This window comes from Pleurodeles waltl, chromosome 7, assembly GCF_031143425.1.
Source record: "Pleurodeles waltl isolate 20211129_DDA chromosome 7, aPleWal1.hap1.20221129, whole genome shotgun sequence".
Taxonomy (NCBI): Eukaryota; Metazoa; Chordata; class Amphibia; order Caudata; family Salamandridae; genus Pleurodeles; species Pleurodeles waltl.
Window position 1 is genome coordinate 569,237,549 of NC_090446.1, and position 16,911 is coordinate 569,254,459.

The following is a 16,911-nucleotide window of genomic DNA, read 5'->3' on the forward strand; positions in this document are numbered from 1 at the left end:
GAAGGTTTTTGCAATGGTAAATATTGACACAAAGAAGACGCAGAAGTGTTCATCCGAGGAGTAAGGTCAGAGACTGCTTCAGCAGAGGCAGGACATAGGCAACAGGAACACACAGCCATTGTTAGTGTTGGGATTTTAGAGGAGGACAATGTGCGTTAGTAGAGTTTTGCAGTGCTTTGCTACTCTACAGTGATTTTCTAACCCATTCCCAGGTTTCTATCGCAGATCAGAGTCTGATTCAGATTGTGGAGGTGTATAGTCAGATGGGTGATGGAATTTGCCTCTTAGTATAAAACTGAGGCCAGAGCATTGTCTCAGGTTGCTTACATGTCTTCTTATTCTGTTGTGTGAATATTGCCCAGCAAATGTATTTTTGCGCTAGGTAGATGGTGAAAGCATGTGTGGCTAGCCTGTTAATGGCATATTAGGGTATTGTTGAAAGAGAAAAGAAATACAGAGAGCGGGGGTACAGAACAAAAAAAAAAAAATCAGAGAAGACAGCAGTAGATTAAACAAAGAGAGAAAATAAATCAGAGAAAAGAATGAAGGAACTGGAAATAGAGGGGACGCACAAAAAGATCTGCAGAAGGAAGTGAGGAGAGAGCAGAGAGTTCAGAGGATAGTAATCTAGACAGAACAGGAAGTATAAAGAAAGAAAGTGAATTGAGATGAAAAATTGTTGACTAATGAAGGACATAACAAGGGGTAAAGAAAAGAAGTGAGAGGCAGGTAACAGTGAAAGGAAGTAAGACCAGAGCTAACAGTACAGCTGAGGGAAGTGAGGTGATGACTGGAGACAGATAAAGAAAGGAGGGAACGGGAAGTACAAAGAAAGAAATGGAATACAAAGGTAGTGAAACAGGATCATGTAGTATGGTGGAGGAAAATGAAAACAAAACAGGAAGTACAAACAAGGAAGGGGGGTGTCTGGTACACGGAAATTGAGTGGTAAAAGAAGGGGCGGCAGTAAGGAGAGCAGGAAGTAGTGTGAAAACCATGGAAAAGGGTAGAAAGGGGAAGAAGGGAAAAGATAAAGCATGTGACGTGATGAAGGGTACGTCAGCCTGACCTCTCCATAGGTCCAGAGACACAGAAACCAAATAAGTGACATACCTGCTTTGCCCAGCTTGGATCCCAGACCGGTGCCAGCTCCTGCAGCTGTGAAAGGGAGTGACAGAGCACAGGGTTACATCAGGGAAGACATCCGGTTGGTGGGCCAGCGCTTTGTAGACTAGATATTGTGATGAGGCCAAAACAGAAGACAGTCATATGGTAAAACGCACCAGAGGCAGGGGAGAGAGACTTGTATATGCCCTGTGGAAGGACAGTAGAATAACTCCTGTTGTGACATCTGATGAGTAGGCCATGTGGTGAAGCCTGCAGAATGGGAAGGTATTGTATACAGGGGTGCATGTGATGAAACCACCTTAAGAAATCCTACTTTAAGGTCAATAAACAATAACCATTTGTCAAGCTGGAAGAGGAGGCCTGATCATAAAGCCTGCATAACTGATCACTGCAGTTGGGTATTGTACCTGTATGGTGAGGTCAGTGGAATACATGGTTGGAGCAAGTCTGACCTAAAGCGTGCCTGTGGGGAGGTTTGTATGGTAGGCTGTTGTGAGTCTTACCATTAGGGTATCCCTGCTGGGCACCAGCTCCCAAGTAAGCGTTCCCAGGTCCATAGCCTGCCAGACAGAACGAAGACAGTGGTTACCCTGCAGCCACCATGTAATGCAAAGTGCGTGCAAAAAATCTTATACAATAAAACAGGTAAAGCAGGTTAGGATTTAACTGATAAACAGGAGTTGCCAGGAAAGGAAATGAGAAGGGAACAGGAAGCAGAATGGAAGAACATGCAATGAAGCCGGAAATATATGGCATTGCAGAATGAACATCATGAGTAGAGGAAGGAAGGTAGAATACAAGTACAACAAAAGCAAGAGTGACAGGGAGTACTGATGAAGCAAACAAAGAATATGCTGAGTGTACAGAGAGACCAAGGGCCAGATGTAGGTAGAAATTAATTTGCGAGTTGCAAATTGCGAGTCCTTCCGACTCGCAATTTGCAACTCGCAAATTGGTATGCAGAAAGGTGTCTCAGACACCTTCTGCGACTTGCTATGGGGTCGCAAAGACCCACCTCATAAATATTTATGAGGTGGGTCGCAGTTTGCGACCCCATAGCGAGCCTAGGCACTCACGGGGATGGTGGCCTGCTGGAGACAGCAGACCACCATGTCCGTGACTGCTTTTAAATAAAGCAGTTTTTTTTTTCTCTTTGCAGCCCGTTTTCCTTAAAGGAAAACGAGCAGCAAATAGAAAAAAATACCGAAACCTTTTTGTTTCGGTTTTTTTCAGAGTAGGCAGTGGCCCATAGTACCACTGCCTGCTCTTAAAAAATATTATTGGGAGCATTCACAAAGAGGAAGGGGTCCCATGGGACCCCTTCCTCTTTGTGAATGAGTTACCATCCACTTCAAGTGGATGGTAACTGCGGGTTGATTTGCGAAAGCTTCTGCGGTCACAAATCAACCCTACATCGCGGTGCGACTCGCAAATAGGTAGGGAACGCCCCTTCCTATTTGCGAGTCTGAAACACATTTTGCGAGTCGGTACCGACTCGCAATATGTGTTTCAGCATCGCGTGAGGGCATTAGCGCCTCGCAAACGGCGTTTTTTGCTGTTTGCGAAACGCTAATGCCTTCCTACATCTGGCCCTAAGTCCCTCATTTTGAGTCCAACTGTCACTAGACCACCAGCACAAGGTGGTCGGACCGCCGCCAATGTGGAAGTCTAAGTGCCATATTTCAACTCAGGCGGTCGGGGCATGGTGGGACCACCAGCACTGCCAGGATCAGGGATCCCGGTGGTCTAGAGGTAGGTGTCGGTCCTATTCCGCCAGGCCAGCACTGCAAGCAGTGCTGCCCTGGGTATTACGGCCTCGTTCTCTACCAGCATTTCATGGCGATCGCACCGCCATGAAAAGGCTGGCAGCGAATGGATGCAGGGGGCCCCAGGTGCTGATGTAGCTGGAAACTCTTAATGGGCCTGGTGGGGAGGTAGCCACTATGGTGGCAACCTTCCCCTCGGAAGTTCGTGGACGGTCAAAACCGCCACAGACATCACATGCAGGCCCTAAGTCAAAAGTGGGAAATAAAACACAATGAATGGAAACGTGGGGGAAAAGCAGTAGCTGAAATAGGTAAGAGAGCATGAAACCTAGAAGAAGGATGGATGAAGAGAAGGATGTAAACAGTAAGAGATGGTAAGGAAAAGTTGAGAGAAGAGGAAGTAAACAGGAAGAAAGGAGACCAGAAGTACAGTAGAAAAAAAAAGCCCAGAAGTACGGTTGAATAAAGGAAGAATTGGGACAGAACATAAAGAGAAAGAAGCCAGGAGGACAAGAAGTATGAAAAACATGACGAGAGAGCAGAAAGCAAAGAGAGAAGAATAAGCACAAAGGATCCCCTCCATGAGTAACTCACCTCCTTTGCCAGGCTTGGATCCAAGACCAGTGCCAGCTGCAGCATCTGTGAACGGAAGACAAAATGCAGTGAGGGAATGCAAGAAACTGAAAGCCAGAGGGTACGAGTAGGTTAGGTAGTAGAAGGGCGGGTGAACAGACTGTGGGATAAGGGTTTTAGAATATATCAGGGCCCATATTACGTAATGGGCGCACCCACCCTATTTGCACCACGGCCCACCTTTAACAGGGAACAGTTCACCCTCTTACTATTAATGTGCTACCGCCAGGGAAGCCACAAGCTTGTGCCACCGGGAGGGAAGTGCATTCAGTGAAATATGAAGCAACTTTTAAAAGATACTCTGTTTCACAGAGCAGGTGCCTGCACTTCAGAGAGGGGGGCAGAGGTCCCTTGCAGATGGGTGCAGTAAGCCCACGCCATCCCCTTCACTCTGAAAGGGCGCACTGACAGGGCTTCTTTTCTGTTGCATCCACATCCGTAACAGGGTGCGGGCACAGAGGCAAAATGATTCCTTCATGTGCATAGGGTCACATCCCATGAAAATGAGCAAACACCCTCTCACGAAACTACTAGTGCTATGTATGTTCCAGCGCTATTAGTGGTACAGAAGGGGTTGCACAAGCATCTGCAACCCCCTTATGTAATACCATAGTGCTGTGGGGGTGCACACGCATGTTCTGTCTCCAGGGCACTATGTGCAAAGTGGCCCCAGTTGAGTTGCATGCGTGTGGTGAAAAAGCTCGATAGATTGGTTGGTAGAGCCTCAACTAGTGTTTGTATAGCAAGCCTTATAGAAAAAAGAAGTCTTGGGTGGCACTTACTGTTAGGATAGCCCTGCTGGACACCAGCTCCCAGATAGGCGTTCCCACGTCCGTAACCTGTTGTAGAAAAGATTTAGATTTCATTAAGCAGTGTGCAAAATTATAATTCTGCCAGCATGTTTGTGTCAAAAAGTGTCTGCACTTAATGAAGCTGAGACATTATTAATTTTCTTGTTCAATAAAGCTTTTGCTGGATTTCTTCCAGTTTTGTGGAGATTTTATCTGTAAAAAAATTAATTTATAGGTTTTCTCAAAAACTGAAGGACACTGACCACCCAGGGGAAAAAACACAGAAATTGTTTTAGGAGTTTAAAGTCGTGGTACTGTCTCCATAACATTCATGAAAGATTATGGATCAAAACCTATGTTTGCACATAAATGTTGAAACAAAAGAATTTTAGCACAAACTTATACCTTAAAATATTTTTAAGGACAAATGTTGCCCTCTGGTGTATTGCACACTGTTACATCCTCTCAAAATTAAATTTTGCCAGTGTACTTAAAATCTCACCCGCCCAGTTTTAATTTTGCAAAGTCTATTTCTGCCAATTTGTTACCCAATAATTGCCTAAGAATATTTTGCAACTCCATTGCAATTTCTTCCAGAATTTCACAAATTTAAGAGAAGCCAAGTTCCACAATTGCTACTTGTATCGCTGGACTCCCATGGGTACTAGTAGCAGGTGCAGGTAGAGGATCAAAATAGAACAACCAGAGACATGCCAAAAGTTGATTGACTAACTGGCTATAACAGTGAAGATAAAACTGAAAACATTGAAGGAAGAGAAGGGAATGGAGTAGAGAAAAAGATACAAAGTAACATTATGGAAGTCAGGAGTAAGAGCTACAAAAGAAGAAGCTGGATTTGGGGGTTGTTCACTGACACAGTATCAAGTAAAAAAATATTATTGGCAAAAATATTGTGTCAAGAATGTTGTTTACTACAATATTGTGCCACTACGCGTATAATGCGAATGACAAAAACACTGATTCAGACATACTGTGGAAGAAATATTGTTTAAATTGTTGTATATACCCTTTAAGGACAAAAAATAAAAATATTAAAATATCTGCATTTAATTTAATGTGAAATAAATAGCTTTGAGTAAATATTTCATACTACATCTTTATAGAGATGCCCATTCCAAACTCCAATGCAGCTTAGCAAGTTAGAGAAAAAAATAACTATAATCATTATTCAAATACATTTAATTGAAAATAGTTAATTAACATAAATTAAAAACAAAAAACATTGCCTAATGTAAATGTTTACATAAACATATATAAAAAATTGCTATTTAAGAATCAGAATTAAATAAACAAAGTCAATATAAAATTAAATATTATATTAAACCTCGCAAAAATACAATTTACTAAAAAAATTAATATAAACAATTACAAAAAAAAGTCTAAAGATAAGCACAATTACATTTTTTTATCATAAATCCAGTTTCGCCAACAGAAGGGAAAGGGTTGAATTTCAGAGGGATTAGATTTACTATTTCCACTGCAATCGATGCAACCGTGGGGAAAGTGCTGGACTTTGGAGGGTTTAGATATACTATTCCCATTCCAGTCTAAACAACAATAGGGAAAATGTTGGAGTTCAGATGGGTTAGGTTTACTATTCCCACGCCAGTCCAAGCAACACTGGGAAAATGCAGGACTTTAAAGGAATTATACATAAAGAGTAGAAGTCTGATTATTGAATAAAATATTTTAATAACTGATCAAAATGAATAGATTATACTACATGATGAAATCCATTTTATTTAATAAAATTATCAAATTTTTAAAATATATAAAAAAAATATATTACTCATTAAAACCTTCACTTGACTAACACACAACATAACAAAATATCAAAATAAGCACCAAATTATTTAATTTAAATACTTTAAAAAAAAAAAAACTTAAAAACAAACTGCAATGCTCATGAGACCAGAATATTCTACTTAGTAAAATAGAGGCCTGTTGGGGCCCGAGGGGGTTGAAATCCCCCTTGGGCTCCGAAGGTTTTGTAAACATCTCTTGCTGTGAATGTTCTACAGCTAACAGCTTGCAGGGCCATGGCTGTTCGCTGTTGAATATTCACAGCGAGAGCTGTGAAAGGGAGCTGAAGTCAGCCCCTGCTTCTCTACGGTTTGGCTGAACTGCTTTTTGTAGTTCAGCCATGCCAGCGAGACCCGGGAGCTGACCAGCATTCCCCCCCCACTCCTTATGAAGCCCTAGTTTTAGTGAGCTACAGGAGGAGCGAAGGGTGAACCCTGCTGCATAGCCTCTGCCTTTCGCTTTCCTCTGCCTAAATAATATATGTTCGAGAGGCAGGGGAAAGAAAGAGGCAGATGCTCTGTATTAGAACATTGAAATGTTAAGAGCAGCGTGCCTGTACCAGTTCAAATAGGCTGCTGCTTCTCCATTGTCTTCAATGGAGCTCTCATCACTCCAATGTTAAATTTACAATAATGAATGAATTGCCATTAACTTTCAAATTTTTAATTCAATTAACTTCCGGCCCTATTCCGCTACAAACCCAACAACCAGCTACAAAAATATAACTTTAAATTAAAATACACATTAAAATTCACAAACTAAACTAAAAAAAAAACATAACAATTAAAAATTTAAATAATTAATATTCAACTAAATTAATAACTTACAATAAAAACGCATAACCATTACATTTAAATTATTCATAATTTAACTTACACCCTATTCCCATACATACCCAACAAACAGCTGCTACACTATTAATTACTAATTGAATTAAAAAATAAATTTCTAAAAACATTAAAATAACAAACTATATTTAAAAAAATGTATAAAAATGATACTAACATCCTAACACCTAAAATTAAAATACTAACCAAAACATGTTAAATATTAAAAATAAAAATGTTTACAAATATATTAATGAAAAGAATATTCAACGCAATGGGCCTGATTACAACTTTGGAGGAGGTGTTAATCCGTCTCCCAAATGTGAGGGATATACTACCAGCCGTATTACGAGTTCCATGGGATATAATGGACTCGTAATACGGCTGGTGGTATATCTGTCACTTTTGGGACGGATTAACACCTTCCTCCAAAGTTGTAATCAGGCCCAATATTCTTTAAATCAATATTATATACTAAAAAACACCTGATACTCTTGACAATTATAATCTGTCCCACGTTATTTTGATAGTAGCAATATTTCTTTAATGATATTTTTGTCCCATGATAATTAAAACTCTATATTTTGTCCAAACGCTAATGGGGATATAGCGGAATGAGCATAGTAAAAAAGATGCACACATAAATTACAAAGAAAAGAAGGCACAGCGCGTTCACTGGAATAAAGGAGAGTACATGAAGTATTGATGCAGAAAGGAGGACACTGAAAGGTAACTAGTTAGGAGGATACAGAAAGTACAGAGGTAGAAAGGATGGCGTGGACAGTTCAGCTGAAGATGACAGGGTAATGGAAATATAAAGCCTGATAGAGGGAATATGAAATAAAGAAGGAACAGCGTAAAGAAAGAAGAAGAGAATAGGAAACAAATTAAAAAGAAGGGAACAACTACTAAAGGAGAAGAAGGGTGGAAACAGTAAGTAAGGAGAGAGGAACGTACAGGGAGTAAGGCGAAAGGAATTAACTTGCAAACAGAATTTACAGAAGATAGGGGATGAAGAAGTACACAGGAATTAAGGGTAAAGCAGAAGTAAGGAAGGTGGGAATATGAAGTAGAGTAGCAGTTAGAACAAACAGGAAGAGTAAGGGAGATTCAGGAAGACAGGCGGCAACGGGAAGAGAAGGGGGTGCAAATGGTTAGATATAGAAGAAAAAGGGAAAGTACTGAGGATGGAACAGGGAGTAGAAGAAGTGAGGAGGACGCATGAGGTACGGAGAAGCGAAGAAGCAATGAGGTTTAGTCAAAGGAAGTGAGAAGGCAAAAGGAGGAGAGGGGCTTGAAGTGGGTCGGCATACAAGTAAAAAGGAAAGAAGTCAGAGTTGTACAGCAGGTGGAGAAAATGACAAGACACATGGAGAACAGAGTAGTGAAGAAGGAAGCCATGAGGAACTCATGATAAATAAAGTGGAGACCAAACAGGACCCACAGAGAAAGGAAGGGAGTTGCAACCAGTAATTAAAGAGGGAGAGGGAAGAAGCTCGAAAGGAATGGGAACAGGAGATTAGATCAGATGGTAGGGAAGAGGTGGGAACAGGAAGTACAAAGAAAGGAAGGAGGGAGGGAAAGGAGACACCAACAACTGCAGGGGAAGAAAAAAAGAGGGAGTAGAAGTTGAGACGAAGGAAAGGGAAACGTGCAACGGGGCAAAAAATAGGAAAGAAGAAAGAAGCATAAAAGAGGGAAGGAAAGAATGAACGAAAGAAGGATGGATTGGCAGAAAACGCTACAAAAAGGAAACCAGAGGTAAGGTAGGCGGAATAAAGTGTGCATGAATTTCAACGGATAGATGTGAGAAGTGAGGGGGAAGTACAAAGGAAAGAAGTCAGAATGGAACAAGAGACAGGCTGAGGAAGAATGGAAATAGAAATGAAGACGAGTTTGGACAGGAGGACATCCATCATACTGGGTGTCCACCAAGTGGAAAGCAGCCAAAAGAAATGGCATTTGCAAATGAGAGAACAAGAGCAAGAAAGGAAAGGGAAAGAATGTGCACAGAAGAAGCAGTAACGGTGGGGATGGTATGAGATACTGAGGGACAATCAAGAAGAGCACAGCAAGAATCTGAGCAGGGAGTCAGAAGCACAAAGGAAGTGAGAACGGAACTCGAGGTACAAAAAAAATCAGTGAAGCAGGAAGGTCAGAGGGGAAAGGTGAGTAGGGAAGAGTCTGTGGTGAAAAGGAAGATGTCTCCCCTCTACCGTGGCTCCAGGGGCCCATTGACACCCGACTGGTGACTAACCTGCTTTTGCTGGCTTGGACCCGTGTCCTGCACCTGTGAATGAAAAAAGGACAACCAAGTGGTTATTTCGAGAAAAGAGAGGGCAGGTGAGTCCTTAGAGGGGATGCTGTCAACCCTCAGGAGGAAGACACTAAACCAGGGGCGCGCCAGAGGGCTGTTGCCAAGGACAAGTGAGCTTGTTGGTGAGGTGTTGAATGACAACAGCAATGAGCACCATATTTTCTATTTTCCCTTCAGTTACTGTTTAAATTGCAACTGTAATCCACACGTGTGGGAACTGTTGCTTCCATCCACGGAACATAGAAGAACCTTGACATGTGCTAACCCAGTCACCAAGCAGAATCTGAACGCAATGTCTGAGAGTCTGAAAGCACACAGTGAGATGGTGTGATACCTGCTAACAAAAGCTGCCAGAGATACTGCTACGGCCGTGCGAAGTTCAAGTAATTTGCTGTTTCGTAACTACGCAAAATTTTGGCAAAATTACGTGAAACGGAAGTCCTCCTGTCAATTTTTGCTGTGCGGGTGCATTTTGCGCCAAAGAAATACAGCAAAAAACGAAAAGAACCACGAAAACAGCCACCCACGTTGTGCTGTTCTTGTGCGTTCACAGTATTTTTTTTAACGCGAATGGCGTGTCTGTGGCACGTAATTACGCAGAGTCGCCTAATAGTGTAATTTTGAGAATTTCGCTGTAACGTAACAGGACAGTCTCAAAAGTATGCTTATTATGCAGTCATAATTCAAATTTCAAACAGACCCACTACTGACACGCTCAGTGAAGAGGGACAGCCTTGTGGAGGGGAGGGAATGCTCTTCTGGTGATAACTGTTGACCAGGATTGTGAGGACTGCTGAAGCACAGCCCTTGCGTGGAACCAAATACTGCGTCTTACAGCGACACCTTCTGGCTATGGCTCAGATTACAGCTGTAGTGACCCTTGCAGAAACAGAGAGATAGCAAGAGACAGAGACATGCACTGACACCTGCTACATGGTGCTGGAATTAATGGAGTGACCCGTAAGGAGAGACAGCTCTGTACTGTTGTTAGAGTGACCCCTGCTGACTGCGGGCACTTCGGAACGAATGTCCTACCACTGGCATATTGATGCAGAACCCCAGGGCCTGGGTATGTACCTCCATTATAACCTGGGAATACTTATAAAATATAGGGTTCATAATTTGCAAACACGTGAAGAACTAGGAGTTTTTTTTCTTCCAAACAGGTTAGATATTTTTACAGGTGAATTGCGTACATAATAGCAATGCTCCACGCTCTAATCTGGGTAAGTTTGAAACATCAATCTCCAAAAACAGTGGCTTAGTTCAATTTCCGCTTTACAGTGATTAGGCAAAGCTAAAAGCGTAGATATAAACACAAATTCATCCACGGCGATCTTCGACCCTGAAGACTGATCAGTAAATAGGTCAGGGGCCGAGGAGCCGGAGGCGCGCCAGAGGCAAGCCCGTCTGCGCCCGTCCGTGCCTGGACCGCGCCCAGCGCCACCCCCCTTGGTCCTCACGCCCCCCGCACCCCCTGCCTTCGATACTCAGCCAGCGAACTCCTCGCCCTCAACCCTGGCCCCTCCACAGAGTGCTTCCAGGCCACCCTGAAGCACACCAAAGGACCTTTTTCCTGCCGCACCTGCAACTTCACCTGCAACAGAACAACGAAGCCAGCAACAACCAACACAAACCACCTGCACTGCATCCTCCTCAACACACGCTCCGCACGAAAGCACGCCATCGAGTTCTGGGACCTGCTCGACACCACCGCCCGAGACGTAGCCTTCCTGACCGAAACCTGGTGGAACGACTCCTCGGCCCCTGACATCGCCATCGCCATCCCTGACGGCTACAAGATCACCAGAAGAGATCGCACCAACGGAATCGGCGGAGGAATAGCCATCGCCCACAAATCTACCCTCAAGATCCACACCCACACGGACGACACCCTCAAGACAGCCGAACACCTCCACTTCCAGATTCACACGGACCCCAACACTACCCTCAGAGGAACCCTCATATACCGTCCTCCAGGACCAAAAGCCCTCTTCAGCGACACCATCTCCAGCCTCGCAAGCACCCACGCCCTCACCTCTTCAGACTACATCCTCCTGGGAGACCTAAACTTCCACCTGGAGAACAACAATGACGCCAACACCGCATCACTGATCACCAACCTCTCCAACCTCGGACTCCGTCAACTGGTCAACACACCCACCCACGTCGCCGGCCACACCCTTGACCCACTCTTCACTTCAAGCAACCACATCTCATTCAGCCACACCTCCGAACTCCACTGGACCGACCATCACTGCGTCCATTTCTCCTTCAAGAAAAACACCGAACACCACCGCACCCCTCTACCGCCTCACCGCCTCTGGGGAAAAGTCACCGAATCAACTAACCAGCACCCTCGCCAAAAACCCACCACCCGACCCCACCGACCCGGACTCCGCCGCCATCAACCTCCAACAATGGATCCTCAACTGCGCCAACATCCTAGCCCCACTCAAGAGACCCAGCGCCAACCAAGAAAAGAAAAAAACAGCCTGGTTCACAGAAGAACTGACCACCTCCAAACGCACCTGCCAGAAACTCAAGAAAAAATGGATCCTCGAGCGCACACCCGACAACCTTGCTACCCTCAAGGAAGCCAACCGTGAACACCACCAACTGATCCGACTCGCCAAGCGCTCCCACTTCACAGAACGCCTTAACAACAACGCTCACGACTGCAAGGAACTCTTCGGCATCGTGAAGGAACTCTCCAACCCCAACGCCAACGTCAACGACGTCCCTCCATCCCAGAAACTCTGCGACGATCTCTCCACCTTCTTCTACCAGAAAATCGCAGCCATCCATGACAGCTTCAACACCTCACCCCGCCAGACCCCACCCCCAACAACTCCTCCCACGCCGACCACATCACCACCTGGACCCAAGTAGACGACGCCGAAACCCTAAAGACCATGAACTCCATCCACTCAGGATCTCCCGCTGACCCCTGCCCACATCACGTTTTCAACAAAGCCGACGCCACCATCGCCCCCAAACTCCACAAGATCATCAACCTCTCCTTCAACACCACCACCTTCCCGGACAGCTGGAAGCACGCAGAAATCCAACCCCTCCTCAAGAAACCTAAGGCTGACCTCAACGATCTCAAAAACTTCCGACCGATCTCCCTCCTCCCTTTCCCAGCGAAAGTCATCGAGAAGATCGTCAACGCACAGCTCGCCCACTACCTAGAAGACAACTCCATCCTAAACCCCTCCCAATCAGGTTTCAGACAAAACCACAGCACAGAGACTGCACTCCTCGCTGCCACAGATGACATCAGACAACAAATGGACAACGGCGAAACCTCAGCCCTGTTCCTCTTAGACCTATTAGCCGCCTTCGACACAGTCTGCCACCGCACCCTACTAACCCGTCTACACGAAGCCGGCATCCAAGACAAAGCCCTCAACTGGATTTCCTCCTTTCTCTCCGGCAGAACCCAGAGAGTCCGACTCTCACCTTTCCGCTCCAAAGCCACCAACCTCATCTGCGGCGTCCCCCAAGGCTCCTTACTAAGCCCAACGCTGTTCAACGTCTACATGGCCCCCCTCGCACAACTGGCCCACCAGCACAACCTCAGCATCCTCTCCTACGCTGACGACACCCAGCTCGTCCTCTCCCTGACCAAAAATCCTCTCACCGCCAAAGCCAACCTCCACGAGGGACTGAAATCCATCGCCGAGTGGATGAGCAACACCCGCCTGAAACTTAACTCCGACAAGACGGAAGTCCTCATCCTCGGGCGCACCCCCTCGGCCTGGAACGACTCGTGGTGGCCCACCGCCCTGGGCCCCCCACCCACCCCAGCCAGCCACGCACGAAATCTCGGCTTCATCCTCGACTCCACTCTCACCATGTCCAAACAGGTCAACGCGGTCTCCTCTTCCTGTTTTAACAACCTCCGCATGCTCCGCAGGATCTTCAAGTGGATTCCAACAGGAACCAGAAAGACGATGACCCAAGCCCTCGTCAGTAGCAGACTCGACTACGGCAACGCACTCTACACAGGCATCCCAACAAAAGACATCAAACGACTCCAACGCATCCAGAACGCATCCGCCCGCCTGATCCTCGACACACCCCGCCGATGTCACATCTCCCCCCACCTGAAGGACCTCCAGTGGCTCCCCGTGGACAAGAGGATCACCTTTAAACTCCTCACCCACGCACACAAGGCACTACACGACACCGGACCCACCTACCTGAACACCAGACTCAACTTCTACGTTCCCTCACGTCAACTACGCTCTGCCAACCTTGCCCTCGCCATCGTCCCCCGAATCCAGCGCAAGACCTCTGGCGGCAGATCCTTCTCCTACCTCGCCACCAAGACCTGGAACTCACTCCCAACCTCACTATGCCAGACCCAGGACCTCCTCACCTTCAGGAGACTCCTCAAGACATGGCTTTTCGAACGATAGCAGCACCCCCCCCCCCCCCCTTAGCGCCTCGAAACCCTAACGGGTACATAGCGCGCTTTATAAATTTATTGATTGATTGATTGAAAAGTGTTATTTTTCTTAAGGAATCAGCACTTCAGGAGAAATGATTTCAGGAAAGAAACTGAAAACATCTCGACAATAGCAGAGGTAGCTCAGAGCCAAAACATGTGAACCCTAATACCTGGAGCTCCATCTACACAGCTAGGGCAGCTATTCGAGATGTTTTCGTCTTTCTTATTTAGGTACTCTGGTGTATAATATTTTAACCACATACTGTTGCTGTAAAATTGCATTATTTTTAAGGACTTCCCTGATATGCTGGTTGGATGAGGAAACAAAGGGGCATATTTATACTCTGTTTGCGCCGGATTTGCATCGTTTTTTTTTACGCAAATCCGACGCAAAGCTAACTCCATATTTATACTTTGACGCTAGACCCGTCTAGCATCAAAAATCTTGGAGTTTGCATCATTTTTTAGCGTGGACACCTACCTTGCGTTAAATAGATGCAGAGTAGGCGTTTCCATGCAAAAAATTACTCTAAGGCATTTGCGCCTTATTTAAACTCCCGTGCAAAAATGACGCACAGGAGTGGGCTGGCCTTAAAAAATGACGTGCAGCCGCATTTGCGTCATTTTTTAACGCCTGGTCAGGGCAGGCGTTAAGGGATCTGTGGGCTCGGAAGGATCCCAGAGGTGCCCTCCCATGCCCCCAGGGACACCCCCTGCCACCCTTGCCCACCCCTGGAGGACACCCATGGATGGGGGGACCCATTTCAGGTAAGTACAGGTAAGTAAAGGTAAGTATTTTTATATATTTTTTTAAGTGGCATAGGGGGGCCTAACTTGGGCTCACCTACATGCCACTGTGCCCAATGGCCATGCCCAGGGGACATAAGTCCCCTGGGCATGGCCATTGGGCAGTGGGGCATGACTCCTGTCTTTGCTAAGACAGGAGTCATTTCCATGGTGGTTGTGCGCCATAAAATGGTGCAAGTCAGGTTAGCGTCAACATTTTTGACTCTAACCTGACTTGCACCATTTTTTGACGCACAACCCCCATTATTCCCTACACCTGCGCTGCCTGGTTCCCATCATTTATTTTTACTCTCACTAGGCAGCAGCGCCGGCTAGCGTCATTCCATAAATATGACGCCCGGCTGGTGCGTTGGAATGGCGTTAGCCCGCGTTAAATTTTTTGACGCAAAACTGCGTTAGCGCAGTTTTGAGTCAAAAAGTATAAATATGGCCCAAATTTTTCGTCTTTCTCATCGCAACATATGTACCCCACATTCAACTTCCCATTTCTGAGAAAACCCTGGTGTTTACATTATGGTCGATTAGCCAAGTGTACATATTGGCTATGCCTTATTTAATTGATTCTGGAGCATATAGATCTACCACACCTCCGACTGTGCCTGGATCTTTGGTCCAGATAAAATTCTAAAGGTGTTGTTAATTTGTTAAAAAGGCAACAGCAGCTGGGCCTTTTAAACTGATCTGCAATTGAGTTTATAGTTGCTTTAAATAGTACAGTACAGGGAATTATACTAGACTTAAGGGATTTAAAGTGAAACGATTTGCACCATTGATGCGGGTACATAGACATGCAACTGGCATTGTTTCCCTGAAAAAAAGGATATAGGCATGGGTGAGAAATGACCATATGTGATGTTCAGTTTCCTAGACCCAGCTAAACCCTTGTTCTAATCCTGGTGCTGTGTGTGTTTATGTGTGTGCTAAATTTTTGAGATGCAGCAGTATCTTAGCTGGTTGAGAAACTGATTCGCCCTTGTTCAAATGAGGCAATGTAATCTCCTCTCTCTGGTTCAAATTCTTTACCTTGTCCGAAAACCTACTCTTCTCAGCAGAAAAAAAAGGCACCAATAACAAATACCTTTGTTTCAGTCAGAATGTTACTTGGCTAACTGGGAGTGCTTTTGTGGGCTACACACAGAGTAAAATGTGTGATTGACATTTACTTCCATCTATGGGTGGCGCTTTATAAGGGAGCTCCTGTGTCAACCGGGGAAGCGTACGTCGCGCAACTTGTAGATTTGTCATCAAAATGGAGAACAGGACGTTAACATTGCACTAAGCGGTTAAGAACACATCTGTCTCATTATGTGGGTAACCTATCACGTGACTGCGAATGCTCGTCACTGTATCTACAAGGACTACATTGCCAACATTTACATTGTTACTTCAGCTCGTCATATTTACATGTCGTCAATACACACAGCATGTGATGTACGATAGGACATTGTCTTCGCTGCATCATCAATACCACTGTTTCGACAGTTCCCCTAATCACAATTCCTACTGCTGGCCCGACCCCTTTTCCTAACTCCACACCTTACCACTACGTCTGCAGCGAATACAAAACGCCTCCGCCCGCCTCGTCCTCGACATACCCCGCAACAGCCACATCTCCGCCCACCTGAGACACCTGCACTGGCTTCCCGTCAACAAAAGGATCACCTTCCGGCTCCTCACCCACGCACACAAAGCCCTCCACAACAAGGGACCCAAATACCTCAACCGTCGCCTCAGCTTTTACACACCCACCCGTCAACTTCGCTCCGCCAACCTCGCACTCGCCGCCATCCCTCGCATCCGCCGCACCACGGCAGGTGGGAAATCCTTCTCCTACCTGGCGGCCAAGACATGGAATTCCCTCCACACCAACCTCAGGACCACCCATGGCCACCTCGCATTCCGGAGGGAACTCAAGACCTGGCTCTTCGAGCAGCAGTAACCCCCTCCCCCTAGCGCCTTGAGACCCTCACGGGTGAGTAGAGCGCTTTATAAATGTTTTTGATTTGATTTGATTTAATCCTTGCCATGCCCTCTCCCTAGCGCTAACCTTAACCCCAGCCGCAAATAGACACAATTCAACTCGAAACCCTAACTGTTGTTCCAATCCTACCCCTGCCCAAACCCTACCCAGGACCCTCTGCCTCGCCACTAACTCAATGCTTAACCACGTCTCCTACTTCAACCGTACCACAACCCTAAAATGACCACTGACCCTTAATGCAACCTGCAACCACGATGCAGCTCCTAATCTAACCTCCACTGCTCATAAGCCAAAACTTTAACTCCCAGCCACAAACCCTAATCTAACCGCTAACCCTAATTAGCCCTTAACTCTCGGCCCTTGGTGACAGCACCTCTA

At 45.7% G+C, this 16,911-nt stretch overlaps 1 protein-coding gene across 1 annotated transcript in view; it reads right to left on the reverse strand.

Moving 5' to 3' along the window:
• The window catches only part of LOC138246938 (uncharacterized), a 42,217-nt gene that overhangs the window by 163 nt on the left and 25,143 nt on the right, over positions 1-16,911 (reverse strand). Inside the window, exons 12-16 of the mRNA XM_069201686.1 lie at positions 9,227-9,259; positions 4,310-4,366; positions 3,489-3,533; positions 1,632-1,688; positions 1,114-1,158 (exon numbers count right to left, since the gene is read on the reverse strand). Coding sequence (XP_069057787.1) covers positions 1,114-1,158; positions 1,632-1,688; positions 3,489-3,533; positions 4,310-4,366; positions 9,227-9,259 — 237 coding nt within the window. The remainder of the gene's footprint in view (positions 1-1,113; positions 1,159-1,631; positions 1,689-3,488; positions 3,534-4,309; positions 4,367-9,226; positions 9,260-16,911) is intronic.